Raw genomic sequence first — 20,301 nt, 5'->3', positions numbered from 1 at the left:
CAGCACTCCTGTATCCCTTGGGTAAATTCCTAGCAGTGCTATTGCTGGGTCATAGGGTAGGTCTATTTTTAATTTTTTGAGGAACCTCCACACTCTTCCAGAGCAGCTGCACCAGTTTGCATTCCCACCAACACTGCAAGAGGGTTCCCATTTCTCCACATCCTCGCCAGCATCTATAGTCTCCTTATTTGTTCATTTTAGCCACTCTGACTGGCGTGAGGTGGTATCTGAGTGTGGTTTTGATTTGTATTTCCCTGATGAGAAGCGACATTGAGTATCTTTTCATGTGCCTGTTGGCCATCTGGATGTCTTCTTTAGAGAAGTGTCTATTCATTTCTTCTGCCCATTTCTTCACTGGATTATTTGTTTTTTGGGTGAGGAGTTTGGTGAGGTCTTTATAGATTTTGGATACTAGCCCTTTGTCCGATATGTCATTTGCAAATATCTTTTCCCATTCCGTTGGTTGCCTTTTAGTTTTGTTGATTGTTTACTTTGCGGTGCAGAAGCCTTTTATCTCATGAGGTCCCAATAGTTCATTTTTGCTTTTAATTCCCTTGCCTTTGGAGATGTGTCAAGTAAGAAATTGCTGCGGCTGAGGTCAGAGAGGTTTTTTTCCTGCTTTCTACTCTAGGGTTTTGATGGTTTCCTGTCTCACATTCAGGTCCTTCATCCATTTTGAGTTTATTTTTGTGTATGGTGTAAGAAAGTGGTCTAGTTTAATTCTACTGCATGTTGCTGTCCACTTCTCCCAGCACCATTTGTTAAAGAGACTGTCTTTTTTCCATTGGATATTCTTTCCTGCTTTGTCAAATATTACTTGGCCGTACTTTTGTGGGCCCAATTCTGGAGTCTCTATTCTATTCCATATGTCTATGTGTCTGTTTTTGTGCCAATACCATGCTGCCTTGATGATTACAGCTTTGTAGTAGGGCTAAAGTCTGGGATTGGGATGCCTCCCACTTTGGTCTTTTTCAATATTACTTTGGCTATTCAGGGTCTTTTGTGGTTCCATACAAATTTTAGGATTGCTTGTTCTAGCTTCGATAAGAATGCTGGTGCAATTTTGATTGGGATTGCATTGAATGTGTAGATTGCTTTGGGTAGTATTGACATTCAAACAATATTTATTCTTCTAATCCATGAGCATGGAATATTTTTCCATTTCATTGTATCTTCTTCAATTTCCTTCATAAGTTTTCTATAGTTTTCAGCATACAGATCTTTGTGATTCTTAGTTCAGTTGTAAATGGGATTGGTTTCTTTGTCTTTCTGTTGCTTCATTGTTAGTGTAAAGGAATGCAACTGATTTCTGTACATTAATTTTGTATCCTGCGACTTTGCTGAATTCATGTATCACTTCTAGCAGACTTTCGGTGGAGTCTGTTGGGTTTTCCATATATAGTATCATGTCATCTGCAAAAAGTGAAAGCTTGACTTCATCTTTGCCAATTTTGATGCCTTTGATTTCCTTTTGTTGTCTGATTGCTGATGCTAGCACTTCCAACACTATGTGAAACAACAGCGGTGAGAGTGGACATCCCTGTTGTGTTCCTGATCTCAGGGAGAAAGCTCTCAGTTTTTCCCCATTGAGGATGATTTAAGCTGTGGGCTTTCATAAATGGCTTTATGATGTTTAAGTATGTTCCTTCTATGCTGACTTTCTCGAGGGTTTTTATTAAGAAAGGATGCTGTATTTTGTCAAATGCTTTTTCTGCATCGATTGACAGGATCATATGGTTCTTATGTTTTCTTTTATTAATGTGATGTATCACATTGATTGATTTGCAAATGTTGAACCAGCCCTGCATCCCAGGAATGAATCCCACTTGATCATGGTGAATAATTCTTTTTATATGCTGTTGAATTCTATTTGCTAGTGTCTTATTGAGGATTTTTGCATCCATATTCATCAGGGATATTGGCCTGTAGTTCTCTTTTTTGCTGAGTCTTTGTCTGGTTTGGGAATCAAAGGAATGCTGGCTTCATGGAGTGAGTCTGGAAGTTTTCTTCCCTTTCCATTTTTTGGAACAGCTTGAGAAGGATAGGTATTATCTCTGCTTTAAATGTCTGTTAGAATTCCCCAGGGAAGCCATCTGGTCCTGGACTCTTCTTTGTTGGGAGAGTTTTGATAACTGATTCCATTTCTTGCTGGTTATGGGTCCATTCAAGTGTTCTATTTCTTCCTGTTTGAGTTTTGGAACTGTGTGGGTGCTTAGGAATTTCTCCATTTCTTCCAGGTTGTCCAGTTTGTTGGCATATAGTTTTTCATAGTATTCCCTAATAATTGCTTGTATTTCTGAGGGATTGGTTGTAATAATTCCATTTTCATTCGTGATTTTATCAATTTGGGTCGTCTCCCTTTTTGAGAAGCCTGCCTAGAGGTTTATCAATTTTATTTTTTCAAAAAGCCAACTCTTGCTTTCATTGATCTGCTCTACAGTTTTTTTAGATTCTATATTGTTTAATTCTGCTCTGATCTTTATTATTTCTCTTCTTCTGCTGGGTTTGGGTGTCTTTGCTGTTCTGCTTCTATTTCCTTTAGGTGTGCTGTTAGATTTTCTATTTGGGATTTTTCTTGTTTCTTGAGATAGGCCTGGATTGCAATGTATTTTCCTCTCAGGACTGCCTTCGCTGCATCCCAAAGCATTTGGATTGTTGTATTTTCATTTTCGTTTGTTTCCATATATTTTTTAATTTCTTCTCTAATTGCCTGGTTGACCCATTCATTCTTTAGTAGGGTGTTCTTTAACCTCCATGCTTTTGGAGGTTTTCCAGACTTTTTCCTGTGGTTGATTTCAAATTTCATAGCATCATGGTCTGAAAGTGTGCATGGTATGATCTCAATTCCTGTATACTTATGAAGGGCTGTTTTGTGACCCCGTGTGTGATCTATCTTGGAGAATGTTCCGTGTGCACTCAAGAAGAAAGTATATTTTGTTGCTTTGGGATGCAGAGTTCTAAATATATCTGTCAAGTCCATCTGATCCAATGTATCATTCAGGGCTATTGTTTCTTTATTGATCCTGTGTCTAGATGATCTATCCATTGCTGTAAGTGGGGTATTAAAGTCCCCTGCAATTACCACATTCTTATCAATAAGGTTGCTCATGTTTGTGATTGTTTTACACATTTGGGGCCTCCTTATTCGGAACATAGATTTACAATTGTTAGCTCTTCCTGATGGATAGACCCTGTGATTATTATATAATGCCCTTCTTCATCTCTTTTTACTTTTAATTTAAAGTCTAGTTTGTCTGATATAAGTATGGCTACTCCAGCTTTCTTTTGACTTCCAGTAGCATGATAGATAGTTCTCCATCCCCTCACTTTCAATCTGAAGGTGTCCTCAGGTCTAAAATGAATCTCTTATCGACAGCAAATAGATGGGTCTTGTTTTTTTTTGTCCATTCTGACACCCTATGTCTTTTGGTTGGAGCATTCAGTCCATTTACATTCAGTGTTATTATAGAAAGATATGGGTTTAGAGTCATTGTGATGTCTGTAGGTTTCATGCTTGTAGTGATGTCTCTGGTCCTTTGTGGTCCTTGCAACATTTCACTCACAGAATCCCCCTTAGGATCTCTTTTGGGGCTGGTTTAGTGGTGATGAATTCCTTCAGTTTTTGTTTGTTTGGGGAAATCTTTATCTGTCCTTCTATTCTGAATGACAGGCTTGCTGGATAAAGGATTCTTGGCTGCTTTCTTTCTTTTTTTTTTTTTTTTTTCTGTTCGTCATATTGAAGATTTCCTGCCATTCCTTTCTGGCCTGCCAAGTTTCAGTAGATTGGTCTGCTACTACTATTATGTGTCTACCTTTGTAAGTTAGAGCCTATTTATCCCTAGCTGCTTTCAGAATTTTCTCTTTATCCTTGTATTTTGCCAGTTTCACTCTGATATGTCGTGCAGATGATCAATTCAAGTTACGTCTGAAGGGGGTTTTCTGTGCCTCTTTGATTTCAATGCCTTTTTCCTTCCCCAGATCAGAGAAGGTCTCAGCTATGATTTGTTCAAGTACACCTTCAGCCCCTTTTTCTCTTTCCTCCTTCTGGAATTCCCATGATATGGATATTGTTCCGTTTCATTGCATCACTTAGTTCTCTAATTCTCCCCTCATACTCCTGGATTTTTTTATCTCTCTTTTTCTCAGCTTCCTCTTTTTCCATAATTTTATCTTCTAATTCACCTATTCTCTCCTCTGCCTCTTCAATCCGTGCTATGGCCGCCTCCATTTATTTTTCACCTCATTTATAGCATTTTTTAATTCATCTCTGTAGCAATAGATTCTCTGATGGCCTCTATGCTTTCTTCAAGCCCAGTGATTAATTTTATGACCATTATTATAAATTCTTATTCCATTATATTGTTTAAATCAGTTTTGATTAATTCATTAGCTGTCGCTACTTCCTGGACCTTCTTTTGAGGAGAGTTCTTCCGTTTTGTTATTTTGGGTAGTCCCTGTGGTAACTCCAAACTATAGGCCACTTCTTGTGCTATCAGGAGTAACTTGTGTGGTGGGCGAGGCCGCAGTCAGACCCGATGTCTGTCCCCAGCTCACCGCTGGGGCCACAGTCATACTGGTGTGTACCTTACCTTCCCTTCTCCCAAGGGCAGGACTCACTGTGGAGTGGTGTGGCCCCTGTCTGGGCTACTTGCACACTGCCAGGCTTGTGCTGCTGCTTCAATGGGATATGGCCAAGGGCGTATTAGCCGGGGTGGATCTTCAAGGTGCACAGGGGCGGGAGGGGCAGGCTTAGCTAGGTTTGCCATGGGTGGTCCCCTGTGGGAGAAACCCTGCAGCATGGGGAGGGAGGTAGGCCCGTCAGAGGCGTGGATCCACAGAAGAACAGCGTTGGGCATTTGCACAGTGCAAGCAAGTTTGGTGAGGGGAACTGGTTCCCTTTGGAATTTCAGCTGGGAGATGGGAGAGGGAAATGGCACTTCCCAGTGCCTTTGTCTCCCGCCAAGCTGAGCTCTGTGTTCTGGGGCTCAACAACTCTCCCTTCCAGTGTCCTCTTGCCCTCCCCGCTCTCTGAGAGCAGAGCTGTTGACTTTTGACATTCCAGATGGTAAGTCCCACTGGCTGTCAGAACTCATAGGGTCCGGCCCCTCTGCTTTTGCAAGCCAGACTTCGGGGGCTCTGCCTTGCCAGGTGGGCTGCCCCTCCACCGCCCCAGCTCCCTCCTACCAGTCCGTGTAGCACGCACTGTCTCTCTGCCCTTCCTACCCTCTTCCATGGGCCTCTTGTCTACGCTTGGCTCTGGAGAGTCTGTTCGACTAGTCTTCTGGCAGTTTTCTGGGTTATTTAGGCAGATGTGGGTGGAATCGAAGCGATCAGCAGGACGAGGTGAGCCCAGTGTCCTCCTATGCCGCCATCTTCGATTTAATCTAATAATTGTTTTTAAAGTATACTAGATGTTAAATGTTCTTAACATTCTTTTTCCAGTCTGTACGAAAACAAGAGTGGACTGCAATCATTCCAAATTCCCAGCTAATTGTCATTCCATATCCTCACAATGTTCCTCGAAGGTAATGCCCTTGCTTGAACTGATTTTGGTAAAAATACTGTCAATTCAGAATCATAGAAACAGTTACATCTTTTAAAAACTCTGTCTCTATTCCTGCTGTGTTCCCATGAGTGCCATCATTTAATTTGCTTACAGCAAACCTTAAATGACTAAACATTCCTACACAAAAGGTCCCTGACTTTTTTTATGGAAAACAAATTAAACCCTATTAGAAAAACAGCAGGTTAACTAATTAGGGATTTATATATATTCTGATTAAATAAACTGATCTTCAGTTCACTAGCTATAAATTCTAAGATTTCAGAGTGCTGAATTTTTCAATAAGCATTGATCTTTTTAATAAATGCTTAGAGAAGTGGTATATATCCCACAGTGGTTAGGCACACGTTTTGGAGTCAAACAGACCTAAGCTAGAAACTAAGACCCGCTGCTGATGGTCAATTTCTGCATTTGTGAAGTGGGAAGTAGAACACCTACCTTAAAAAGATGAAGATGAAATATGTTTAAGACAGTGCCCAGCATAGAGTAAATTTTCAGTGAAAGGTAGATGTTTTTATCTTTAGCAGAATATATTCCTCCTGTAAAAATAGCATAAATCTAACTCCTTATCTTTGTTCATTTTTCTTTAAAATACTAGATTCATTCCATCATTTTTAAAAAGTAGGTAATGAAAGTATTCACTAACACTTGTTTCATTGGAAAGAATACAAATTGTCCTTAAAGTTAGTCTGATATCAGTTTTGGAAAATAACCAAAGAGGAAGGGTGTAATTTATCTATGAATATGTAACCAGCAGGGTGCTGTTTTGTTACATTTCTTCTCAAAATCCAGGCTGTATTGTTCTTTATTAAATTTTTCAATGGAATATATTGAATGGTTTGCTAGAACCAGCTCATGCCATCTCATGAGCTGATGGTATGCATCTTTTTCCCACTCTGTTCAGTGAGGTAACATTAAAATCAGCTATGATGGGAGTATTTACAACATGAAAATTGGCAACTGCCAATAGGTCTTTTTTCCCCACCCCAGAGAGCCACTTTACCAGCTCACTACAGGATATATTTTATGGTAGATTTAAGGGCTTTAGAAGCAAACTACTTAAGAAAACAACTTTATCACAACATTAGGCATGAAATAAGATAACATCAGTAGAGGGGCACCTGGCTAGCTCCGCCAGTGGACCAGATGACTGGATTTTGGGGTTGTGGGTCAAGCCCCATGTTGGGTGTAGAGATTACTTAAAAATAAAATCTTTTTAAAAAGAGAGAACATCTCTAGAAACAGTTATAGCCTGAGTTCAGATATTTTTTAATGAGTCTATATTATGTGTTTGTTACTTTTTTATACATGAAATTTATAACAAAACTAAAAAATCTGCACAATGCATAGGAAGCTATATAAATTATGGTACTTCTATGTGGTGTAATATCGTGACACAGAACAATCTCTTAAAATAGAGTGGTAAGCAAAAGACAATAAAAGGCAAATGCATTTAGAATATGTACAATAAGCAACCATTTGTGATTTGAAGAAGATATTTGTGCATATATGTCTATGTATGTATAGAATATCTCTGGAAGGATATGCAGGAAATTGGTAAGAATTGATTGCTTCTGAATAAGAAACTAAACATTGGCCTTTTGTCCATATTTTTTCTTACCAAGATTTTTTTCTTACGTCTTTTCATTTTTTTGTTGTTTATTTTAAAAGAACTGCCAAAAAAATCTCATGAAAGAACTTTTTTTTTTTTTTTTAAGTATGAAGTAAGGTACTGAGAATAACTAACCTCAACTAACAGTATTCATTTTCTTAGTTTTCTTACTTTTGAATTTTGGAAAATTCTGTTACAGTTTTCTTTTATAATCTCAACATTTTTCATGTTTCTCTTGCTCTTTCTGAAGAAATGTTCTTTTCAAATTTATGTACATAATAAAAACGTTAATTGATTTTAGTTTGAGGTGTATTTTGAGATTTATTGACTAGAGGCTAACTTACAGATCAATAAATTTTAATTATCCCAAAATAAGTCAATTACTACTTGCTATTCATTGGAATGATCTTACTTTTATTAAACTTTTAAAATAAAAATAAGCTAAATATATTTTTTAAAAATCCATGTATATGCTTCCTATAAGAGACTCCCCTCAGATGTAAAGTCACACATACTGAAAGTCAAAGGAAGGAAAAAAGATGTTTCATGCAAATGGAAAGAAAAAGAAGCTGGATAGCTATATATATATATATATACACACACACACACACACACACATATACATATATGTATATATATACATATATATACATATACGTATATGTATATGTGTACATATATATGTATATATATACATATATATGATATATCATATATATATATATCAGACAAAATATTTTAAAACAAAGACTTTAATAAAAGACAAAGAAGGGCATTACATAATAACACAAGAGTCAAAAAAACCCAGAGGATATAATAATTGTAAATATTTACGCACCCAGCCTAGGAGCACCTAAATATATAAAGCAACCATTAACAGACCTAAAGGGAGAAATTGACAGTAATATAATAATAGTAGGTGACTTTAAAATGAAAATATATCCATCATCTATTTTCAGGGAGAATAAAATTCTTTGTATATAACCACCTGCAGTGTTGGTGATATAGACCTTAAGCTTTTCAAGGTTTGCAAGTGCCATATTACGTAGACTGTTTTAGAGAAAGAGCTAGTTCTATTTATGCTAAAGTCTGTATATTGTCATTAACACTGAGGGACTAAAAGTGATTTTGTAAGAAGTCTCAATGTCATTGTGGTAATGTAAACCCTCCAACATGGCACAGAAATGGTAGAAGTGTTTTTACACAAGCCATCTAGCTATACCCACTTAGTTATATGGCTGTTTTAGTTGGCCATAGTACATATATGAACAAGGATCAGAAAATAAGGTGACATGATATCAAAATTATATAGTCTTGAAGTTCAAGGTTGCAAATTCAGCAAGTAAATCAAGACATAAAAACAATCTCTAAGATTGTCCTAAGTACCCTTAATAAGTTCACTTAAGAATAATTCTCACAGGATCAAAGAAAAATAATGAAGCATCTCATCAAAAATTCTATTCTGTTTCAGTTCTCTGAGTGAAATCTGAACTCTGCAGGATCATTAATATTCTTAGCCCTATCTAAATTTAAGTGCTGTTGTTTTATTTATAGTGAATGGATAGTTGGGAGAATGAATTAATTGATGAATCAACTGTTTCATTAGTTAATAGCTATTTGCTTTTGGGTCTCAGTAGAATTTTGTGATTTTTTCATTTAAATGTGTAATTTTAATGATTCTGTTTTATCTACAGCTGGAGTGCCAAGCTGTACCTTACACCAAGTAACATCGTCCTACTTACTGCTATAGCTCTCATCGGTGTCTGTGTTTTCATCTTGGCAATAATTGGCATTTTACATTGGCAGGAAAAGGTTTGTTCATTTAAATGAAACATTAACTTTTGTTAACTTAGAATAGTAATACATTGCTCTCTAAAAACATTATGTTTTAAACTTTTTTCAAATAACTAAGATTTTCTGATTTTTCACATTCTGTCCATAATGTCATCTTACTGATAATTTCTTTCATCCTCTCAACTTACAAATGTCTCTTAACAATTCATACAAATCACAGAAAATTATTTTAAAACTTCAGTGCTGTATAATAGTAATAAAATGATCACCCAAAAATTACCAGAAATATAGAAAAACTTAATTAGAAACAATTTCATAAAGTCCTGAAAAATAATTTTTTTAACAAGCCTATGTTTATGATCTACTTAGAGCCATGAACCCTTTTTTCCAGGAATAACAGCTATCTCTATATAAAGAATTGAAACACAGACAAGTTAAATGATTTTCTCAAGGTTTGGATGGGAAGTAACAACTAAAGTGATAAACATCTTTTCTATTTGTAAACTATTCTTTGCACTAAACATATTTCTATTCTTTAGTATAACTCCTAAATAATTAAAAACAACAGTCCAAAAACATAGTTTTTCTTTATACAGTGTTTGTGAGGAGGAAAGAAGAGGCTATCACATAAATTTACTAGCAGTTGAGATATAAATTGAAAAACCAATTTCTATGAAAATGTGAATATGAATTAAATACATGTGTTAATAGGAATATATATTAAAGTATATAACTAGCAGGTTCCAACAATGTTCCCCAAAAAAGTCTTCTTTGTGTCATACAACTGTTTTCTTTTTTTTTTTTTTTTTGTAACTACTCTCTTTGGATTGTCATGCCCATTATAATTATTTTTTATTAACTAAATTTACCATGTGTTTTAGCTGTTTTAACTTATGAAAAAGAGAAAAATTTAACTGTTCTGATAAATTTTCATAGGTTTGTCTCTCCCCAAAAATTACTCCTTTCCATCAAAAATGATAACAGAAACTTACATATTCAGTTAATTTTAAGATTGCAACTTAAGCAGTAAAATAAAGGGTGATCCTACATACTTTTTTTCCAGAAGTATCAGAACACAGTCTGAAGTATTAAATAGCTCTAGACCTATAAAGGAAAGGAAATTAATTTCATTAATTCCTCAGATCATCTGATTACAGGATAAACATTGTGGACTTATAATAATGATTCAGTGACTGAAAATTGAAGTTTTAAATACAGATGTGGATTTAACCATATATGCTCCACTCTGGTACTGTGGTTCTTCTACCTTTCTGACCACTTCTCTTTCACCTATGCTGGGTGCTCCCTTCTACCATTTCCTAACCATAGTGTCTGCCTTAGGGTGTCTTCTTTGTACAGTTTTCCTGCCAATTTTATCCAAAGGCATAACTTCACACTATTACTTCAAATACCCCTAACACTCATCTCTCCCTAAAGGTCTCTTCCCTCATTTCTAGCTGTCTCCATGACATCTCTACCTAGATCACTTACAAGCACCATAAAACCAGTATTGTAGGGGCACCTGGGTGGCTCAGTTGGTTAAGCCCTTTGACTCTGGATTTCAACTCAGGTCATGATCTCACAGTTTGTGGGATCAAGCCCCAGTGGAGGGCTCTGCGCTGGATGTGGAGACTGCTTAGGATTCTCTCTCCCTCTCTCTCTCTGGCCCTTCTCCGCTTGTACACTTTCTCTGTCTCAAAAGGAATAAACTTAAAAAACAAACAATATTGTAAAGCTTTGTCTTCTTTCCTACTTAACTATAAAATTTGATCAGTTGCCCCACTGATTCTGATTCCATAGCAATCCCTGCAGCTGACCCCACATCTGCATTCTTACTCCCAGGGGCTTTAGGTTCAGCTCCTTGTTAGGTCCTGCCTGGTCTCCCGGAGTTCATTCTTTCCCTTTCCACTTCATTGATTGCACTGCTGCCATATTATTCATCATCAAGTTTAGCCTTAATCATGTCACTCCTCTGTTCAAAAATCTCTTGCCTAAAATCTGTAAACTCCTTAGTCTATCATTCTTAGAACTTCCATAGGACTCCACCATATACCTTTCCAACCTTATTTGTTACCAGTTGCTTTCAAGTATTCCATGCTTCTGCCCCACTTGGCATGATTATACCTATTTCATGCCCAGTTTGGAATGAATGCCCCTCCCCCTCATTTCCATGACTACTATCTTTTCAAAGCTTTCCCTTTCCTCACTCCAACCTAGAAGTAATCTCTCTCCCAGAATATTAGTGACATTTTTCACTTTTTTTTCCTGAAATACAGTTAATTCAATCTGGTTTGCTTTTTTCTTTCTAGGCTTTAAGTTCCTTGAGAACAAGATACAAAACTGAGGATTTTTCTAATCCCTCAAAATACCAAGCACAGTACTTTGCTGGGAGTGGAAGGTCAATGAATATATGCTAAATCAATAGGTTAATGCAAAAATAATTAACGTACTTTGCTTAGATTTGCTTATAGTGTTAAGAATGGGAAAAATAGTTGGGGTGCCTGGGTGGTTCAGTTGGTTAGGCTTCCAACTCTTGGCTTTGGCTCAGGTCATGATCTCACAGTTGATGAGTTCAAGCCCCACATCAGGCTCTGCACTGATAGTATAGAGCCTGTTTGGGATTCCCTCTCTTTCTCTTTCTCTGCCCCTACCCCGCTGGCACTGTCTCTGTCTCTCTCAAAATAAATAAACTTTATTAAAAAATAAAATAAGAAAGAATGGGAAAAATAGTTAATTCCATCCTTGTAGAATTAAATGTTTACTACTACTTTCAAATAAATAATAAATGATAACCAACTCAGTATTTAAGGAAAAGGAACATTTCTTGTTGGGTTTTTTTGTTGTTTTTTTTTTTAGTTTTTGTTTGTTTTGTTTTGTTTTCTTGAGTTTATTATCCCTTTAAAAGAAAATCTATCTTCCCCCTGGACAGTACTTTGTTTTTTTAATTGTATTTTTTACTTATTAAAATTTACATCCAAATTAGTTAACATATAGTGCAACAATCAGGAGTAGATTCCTTAGTGCTCCTTACCCATTTAGCCCATTCTAGTTGGTTTTTCAATTCAGTTAGTGGGTTCTTAATTATAAAATAGCTACTGTAAACTACAAAAATTTCATAACATTATTACATAATAAAATCACATCGTTTACCTACTACTAGCTTAGAGGTTTAAGATTTTTTTAATTAACATTTCAGAAATGGCTTTTATTGACATTTTCCTATCATTTATAACCTAGTCTAAAATTCTTTTTCAGAAAGCAGATGATAGAGAAAAACGACAAGAAGCCCATCGGTTTCATTTTGATGCTATGTGACTTGCCTTTAATATTATGTGATGGAACAGCTATTCACTTGATTAATTGAAATACTAAATTTGGCTGATAGAAGAAAATAGGGGATTTTGAATATTATTTATAAATGATGTATCCTTTGGTAATTATTGAAAAGTATTCAAATAAATATGGTCTGAATGTGTCACAAGGTCTTTTTTTAAAGCACTTTGTATACAAAGATTTGGGTTATTTAAATGTGCTGTATGTTTTTGTTCCTTTGTGGAATGTGTTGCATGTACTCAGGTGTTTATGTATTTATAATCTTATTAGAATAATGATGATGGAAAAAGACATGTATAAATAAAAATAAATGAGCAGGGATTTTTGTGTTCCATTTGAATTGGTCTTGCTTTTTCTTCTAACTGCAAATTATACTTTTGTGAATGTATCACAGATAAAGTTATTTCACCTTCGCCACAGTGGGCCAGGAATCACTCACTGAGGGCACACAGGGTAGTGATTGGGTACTCTGGCTTTGGAATTGCAGTCCAACAGACTTGCCTTAAATTTCCAGTTCCACCAGTCACAAGGTGATTGAATTTGGCTAATTGCTTAATCTGTGAGCCTCAGTTTTCTTGTTTACAAATGGGGCTAAGAATACTACTTACTTGAGTTTGTCAACATCAAATGGGATGATGAATGTGAAGTGCTTAGCTTGGTGCCTAGCACAGAGTTAGTGCTCAATTAAGTGGTAGTTGTCATTGTTACTATTTTTAGATTTGCTTTTTACAGACTTCTACAACTAATTATCAAAATATATAGACTCAATAGAATTTTATTTTCAGGCATGAAGAAATCATATTCTTTGGAAAGCCTAAATTCTTAGGGTGGTTGACATCTTATATAACAATTTATTACTTGCTCATATTAACTACAAATGATAGTACCCTCCAAGAATTAACGTGCACTAAAAATTTTCTTTTGAACACTGATCCTAATCATGTGATAATGAAGAGTATTTGATTTCTTGAAAGGAAACTGCTGTAGATAGCATCTGAGAATGCAAATCTTCAACCACATTTTTATTCTCAAAAGCATTCTCTAATTTACACTCACACTTCAATGCAAATTTTTGTGAACTTCACCTCACCAAAAAGTTACCCTAAGATTTAAACCTAAGACTGGGAAAAGTTTATATGTCAGTGCTAATGATTGTCTAATGTGCAAATGGACATATGATGCCTATAAAACACAAAAACTTACCCCCCAAAATTTAATTTTTTTCTTTGTGTTATTTTTTTCTTCACAATTCACTGGGAATGGCATGTGTATAAGTGGTTTACTTTGTGCATCTATGCATGTTAATATGTCTCCTTAATAAATACTGTGTATTGAAACAAAGTATTTTGGTGAATTTGTAAATATTTTGTAACTAATTATAAAGTCTAAATCACCTTCTGGACCATGAGACAGAGGAAAATTGATTCACCCATTGCCTCCTTGTGAGTTCATGCAAGATAAGAATCCCCTGACTACAGTAGTTAGTTAAATTCACTAAATAGTTATCAACGGCAATACTGTGCCAGGCACTATTCCACGCTGTCCCTAAAGACTGTTAGGCTGAGTATCTATAAATTGATACAGCATGAGGTTTAAAACTCACTTGGGAGTCAGGATATATGGAGGAGTAGTGTTATAAGCAAACCAAATGTTAAAAAGAAAAAAAGAAGAGAAAGGAATACTTCACAATTCCTTTAATAAAGTCAATATTTCCCTAACACTAAAACCAAGTACATTACAAGAAAATAAAACTACAGGCCAATATAGATGCAAAACTCAACAGAACATTAGTTAATTGTATCCAGAAATATGTAGACAGATAACATGTAATAATCAAGTGGGTTTCCTCCAGAATGCAAAACTAATTTCACTATTTGAGGTAAAAAAAAAAAGCAGTATAACTCACCATACTAATAAATCAGAAAAACCATCTCTTATCCTCTCAATAGACACAGAAGGAAAATTTAACAAATCTAACATTCCTGATTAAAAAAAAAAAAAAAATCTAGGCAAACTATGAATAGAACTTCCTTCACCTTAAGGGGCATTTTTTTTTTTTTTTTTTTAATCTGCAGCTAATGATGTTTTTTAAACCTGAGCTAATCTGCTCACATACTTAATGGTGAGAGACCAAATGCTTTCTCCCAATGACTAGGAACAAGGCAAGGATGTCCTCTCCCACTGATAGCTTTCCACATAGTCCTGGAAATCTTAATAATCCAAGAAAATGAAACAAAAGGCATACAGATTGAAAAGGAAGAAATAAAACTGTCCCTATTAGATGACATGAGTGCCTAGAAAATTCCCAGGAATCTACACACCCACACAACCTCCTAGAACTAAGTGAATTCAGCAAATTCGTGGTCAACACAATCATTTTTTTTAAGTTTATTTATCTTTGAGAGAGAGAGAGAGAGAGAGAGAGATGGAGTGTAAGTGGAGGGAGGGCAGAGAGAGAGAGGGAGACAATCTGAAGCAGCCTCCAGGCTCTGAGCTGTCAGCACAGAGCCCAATGCAGGGCTTGAACCCATGAACCATGAGATCATGACCTGAGCTGAAGTCAGATGCTTAAATGACTGAGCCCCCTAGGTGCCCCAACACAATCATTTCTATATAAACACAATGAAACTCTTATGTGGAACTATTAACAAAGCATGCATGGGATCTGTATGCAGAAAACTATAAAATGCTGATGAAAGAAATCAAGGAAGACCTGAATGTAAAGACTGTGTTTATGGGTTGGAAGATTCAATCAAGCAAAGATGTAACACTCCCCAAAGTGATCTATAGATTTAATCCTTATCAAAATCCCAGCAGTTGTTGTTGTTTTTGTAGAAATAGACTAGATTATTGTAAAATTTACATAAAAGAGTAAAGGAACTAAAGTAGCTTAAAATAATTTTGAAAAAGAAGGCAAAGTTGGAGGAATCAAACTATCTGATTTTAAGACTTACAATAAGTCTTAGAATAAATTTATAGAAATCAAGATAGTGTGGTATTGACAAATAAATAGAAGAGCAATGGAACAAAGTAGAGGGTCCAGAAAGAAACCCACACAAATATAGCCATTTGATCTTTGACAAAAGTGTAAAAGTGATTAGGTGGAAGACAGTCTTTTCAACAGATAGTGCTTGAATAATTGGTCAGATATATGCAAAGAGAAAAAAGGGACCTTGACCTAAACTTTCATACCTTATATGATAAATAACAAAAATACCTAATATGATAATATCATCATAAACTTCAGTGTAAAGCATAAAACTATAAGACTGTTAGAAGAAAACATAGAAGAATATCTTCATGAACTGGGGTTAGGCAAAGTGTTGTTAAAAATGACACCAAAAGTATGATCCATAAAAGAAAATATTGACAAATTTGACTTCATCTAAATTAAAAACATTTTCTTTGCCAAACACTTTCAAGAGTATGAATAGACAAGCTGCATATGGGAAGAAAATATTTACGAATCATATATCCGAAAATGGGCTTGTATCCAGAATGTATAGTAAACTCTCAAAAGTCAACAATAAATTAAAATATATACAATTTAAAACTGGGCAAGACACATTACTAAAAAAGATATGCAAATGGCAACTAATCAGATGAAAAGATTTCCCACATTAGCTGTTAGGTAAAAGAATATTAAGAATCATGAAAAGATACCATTACACACCTATTATAACAGCTAAAACAAAAAATACTGACAATTCCAAGTGCTGACATGGATGAGGAACAACTGGAGCAAACTGGAATTCTCACATATTCCTGGTAGGAATATAAAAGAATAAAGCAACTCTGGAGAACACTTTGGTAGTTTCTAAAATCAAACACATTTTTATATATGCATTGAATATATAATTTATATCAGATACAAAATAGATTTTAAAACAGGTAACATTTATAAGAGCATCAAATAAAGTCAATTATACAGGAATCAATAACACAAGTTGCATCACATCTCAGTGGGGTTTATAAAACTTTCTTGAGGAAAATTAAAGAAATCTTCAATAAATGTACATCTATACCATATTTGTGGACAGGATGACAAAGTATTGTCAAGATGTCAAATCATCTCCAACTCCACTCAATATCCCAACAGATTTTTGTTGTTGTTGCTGCTAAACTTGATAAGCTGTTTATAAAATGCATATGGAGTGCTCGCTTCGGCAGCACATATACTAAAATGCATATGGAAATACAAAGGGCCAAGAATAGCCAAGACTATCTCGAAAAAGAACAAGAACTTACTCTATCAGATACCAAAACTTAATATAAAGTTATAATGATTAATACAGTGTAGTATTAGCAAAGAGACCGGTGGATTCAAGACCTAAATGTGAAATGCAAGTTTATAAGCTTTTAGTATTTTTAACATACATAAATAAGTTCATGATCCTGGGGTAGGGATGGGTTTCTTATTCAAGTCACTCATAATACTATAAATTAAAATTTTATATGTATAGAGCATATTAAAATTAATATCTTCCATTCACCACAGACACTATTAAAAGGGGAAGAAAAGCCATAAAATTAAAGAAAATATTTCAACACATGTAAGTGATTAGTATCCAAAATAAAGAAATTCTACAAAATGATTTTAAAAGCCCAGTAAAAAAAATAAATAAAAAAATAAAAGCCCAGTAAAAAAATTGGGCAAAAGTTTTGAACAGGTCATTCACCAAAAAAAGAAATCCAAGTAGCCAATAAACATACAAAAAGGTGTTCAAATTAAGGGAATGCAAATTAAGCAAACAAAACATCAGAAACAGGAACAAATTGGTGGCTGCCACAGAAGAGGGAGTGAGGGGATGGGCAAAATAGGTAAAGGGGATTAAGAGGTACAAACTTCCAGTTCCACAATAACTGTTATGGGATGAAATGTACATCAGAGAGAGTACAGTCCATAAGATTATAATAATGGTCACAGATGGTATCTACATTTATCATGGTGAACATTTTGTAACGTATACAATGATCAAATCACTATGTTGTACATCTTAAACTAATACTGTATGTCAGCTATACCTCAATTTAAAAAAAGGAGAGGGGCAACTGAGTGGCTCCATCAGTTAGGCGTCCGACTTTGGCTCAGGTCATGATCTCGCGGTTGTGAGTTCGAGCCCCGCATCCGGCTCTGTGCTGACCGCTTGGAGCCTGGAGCCTGCTTCAGATTCTGTGTCTCCCTCTCTCTCTGCCCCTCCCCCGCTCACACTCTGTTCCTCTCTCTCTCTCTCTCTCTCTCTCGCAAAAATAAAACGTTTAAAAAAATTTTAAAAAGGAGAAAAATAGTTATGTTACATGAGAAAAAAAAAAGGAAGGAAATGATGAAGAATAGTAATAAACTCTGGGGAAATGAGAAGATTATAATCAGGCACAAGCACTTGGGGAGCTTCAGGGTATAAGTGAAGCTTTATTTCTTGATCTAGGTGGTGTTTACATGGCACTTAGCTTTATAATTAACAAACATACATATTTGTTTCAGACAGTTCTCTGAATAAGTGTTATATTTCACAATTTTTTTTCCTTTTCAAATTTTTATTTAAATTCTAGTTAGTTAACATACATTGCAATATTGGTTTCAGGAGTAGAATTCAGTGATTGATCACTCACATACAATACCCAGTGCTCATCACAAGTGCCCTCCTTAGTATCCATCACCCATCTAGCCCATCTCCCACCTACCTCTCTTTGTCAATCCTGTTTGTTCTTTTTTAATGTTTATTTTGGAGAGAGAGAGGGAAAGCATGAGCAGGGGAGGGGCAGAAAGAGGGGGGACAGAGGATCTGAAGCGGGCTCCATGCTGATAGCAGTGAGCCCAACATGGGGCTCAAACTCATGAACAAACCCCCAGATCATTACCTGAGCTGAAGTAGGATGCTCAACCGACTGAGCTACCCAGGTGCCCCTGTTCTCTGTCTTTAAGAGACAGAGAACTGTCTTTCTCTCTCTTCTTTCGCCCACACCCCCTTTCCCATATGTTCATCTGTTTTGTTTCTTAAATTCCACATATGAGTGAAATCATAGGGTATTCGTCTTTCTCTGACTGCCTTATTTCACTTAGCATAACACACTCTAGCTCCATCCACGTTGTTGCAAATGGCAAGATTTCATTCTTTTTAATGGCTGAGTAATATTAACTGCATATATACTATATATATATATATATATATATATATATATATATATATATATATAGTATATATATACTACACCTTCTTTATGCATTCATCAGTCAATGGACATTTAGGCTGTTTCCATAGTTCGCTATTGTTGATAATGCTGCTATAAACATCAGGGTTCATGTACCCCTTTGAATCTGTATTTTTGTATCCTTTGGGTAAATATCTAATAGTGCAGTTGCTGGATTGTAGGGTGGTTCTATTTTTAACTTCTTGAGAAACCTCCATACTGTCTTCCAAGTAGCTGCACCAGTTTGCATTCCCACTACCAGTGCAAGAGTGTTCCCCTTTCTCCCCATCCTCGCCATCATCTGTTGTTTCTTGTGTTAATTTTAACCATTTTGACAGGTGTGAGTTGGTATCTCATCGTGGTTTTGATTTGTATTTTCCTGATGATGAGCAATGTTGAGCATCTTTCCATGTGTCTATTAGCCATTTGGATGTCTTCTTTGGAAAAATGTCCATTCATGTCTTCTGCCCATTTATTAACTGGATTATTTGGTTTTGGGGTGTTGAGTTTAGGTTCTTTATAAATTTTGGATACTAACCCTTTATCAGATATGTCATTTTATTTCACAACTTTGAAGATACTCTTACAAAAGTTTCCCAAAGATCCTTTTGTAGATCACATATCTATAAATATAAGTTTCATTATAAATCTTATGTATTTTATAGCATAAAAAATAGTTTTGAGATTTTTGTTAATAAAAAAATAATTTAGATACTTCCTTACAAGAATTGAAGAACACCAATATATAGTTGAATATATACACATTCTAATCACACTAGCATTAATAGCATAGGATATAAAGCAGCACAAATATTATTCAGTCCTTAAGCTGAACATATAGGAAAGTTCTATTATCTATCAAACATTACCAAATAACTATATAAAGAATTTTACAGTTTAATTATGGTTTCATGTTGTACAAATAATCCAGCATTCATTTCAGCTTGTTATAAACAGGTTTAAGCATAAGGTAAATAGATACTCCAAAATGGGATTTTGGCTTTTAAGAAAATGATACCATATATGTTAGCAATGTTATTCTAAGGACTATCATTAGGACCTTTTTTAGTTTTTCACAATCAAATGAAAGTAAATGGTTGATCAGAAATTCTCCTGATAAAGTTGAAATACTTTTGTACTGGTGGTAGGCAGTATTTCTTAAAAACTTCCTTGCTTCGGAATTACAAAAGTAGAAATTTGGAAACAAGTGTAGTGTAGGTGACAGTGTTACTGAAAGAACTGGTTTTGACTCCCTGGAAGCAGCTCTTCCTCAAGATCGGTAACAAAGGAATAATTTTGGTTCATGAAGGTATAAGTATATGGACTGAATTGTGCCTAATATGAGTATATGGACTGAATTGTGTCCCCCAAATCCATATGTTGAAGCTTAAACCCTCAGTGTGATACAGATGGAGAAGGGCTTTTGAGAATGTAATTAAAGTTATATGAGGTCATAAGGGTGGGACCTTAATGCAGTCTGAGGTGTCTTTATAACTGGAAGAAACATTTACAGTGCACAGAGAAAGGGCCATGTGAAGCCACAGCGAGAAGTCTGCAGTCTGCAGGCCAGGAAGAGAAGACTTACCAGAAACCAACCCTATGTGCACATTTATCTTGGACTTCCAGCCTCCAGAACTGTGAGAAAATATATTTCTATTGTTTAAGCTACCCAGTATGTGGTATTTTGTTATGGCAGCCCAAGCAGACTAATACAATGGGTTAAAATTTTTTTTAAGTTCCTCTTTTCTGTCCCTACAGTTGTATAATTACAATGAAATCTTCATCTATATGATATTGTTTTTCACTAAAT

General features: G+C 35.4%; 1 protein-coding gene across 2 annotated transcripts in view; it reads left to right on the top strand.

Moving 5' to 3' along the window:
- Nucleotides 1–13,643, top strand: part of ITFG1 (integrin alpha FG-GAP repeat containing 1) — a 349,880-nt gene extending 336,237 nt beyond the window's left edge. For both annotated transcript variants that reach the window (XM_019456034.2, XM_019456037.2), the window contains 3 exons: nucleotides 5,443–5,525; nucleotides 8,870–8,987; nucleotides 12,225–13,643. In XM_019456034.2, the coding sequence (XP_019311579.1) occupies nucleotides 5,443–5,525; nucleotides 8,870–8,987; nucleotides 12,225–12,284 (261 nt within the window). In that variant the 3' untranslated portion in view covers nucleotides 12,285–13,643. The remainder of the gene's footprint in view (nucleotides 1–5,442; nucleotides 5,526–8,869; nucleotides 8,988–12,224) is intronic.
- The last annotated feature ends 6,658 nt before the right edge of the window (nucleotides 13,644–20,301 follow it).

The sequence above is a fragment of the Panthera pardus genome, unplaced genomic scaffold (assembly GCF_024362965.1).
Source record: "Panthera pardus isolate Hobbes unplaced genomic scaffold, ASM2436296v1 HiC_scaffold_18, whole genome shotgun sequence".
Taxonomy (NCBI): domain Eukaryota; kingdom Metazoa; phylum Chordata; class Mammalia; order Carnivora; family Felidae; genus Panthera; species Panthera pardus.
Note: the sequence above shows the minus strand (reverse complement) of the source record. Positions and strands in the feature narration are given on the sequence as shown.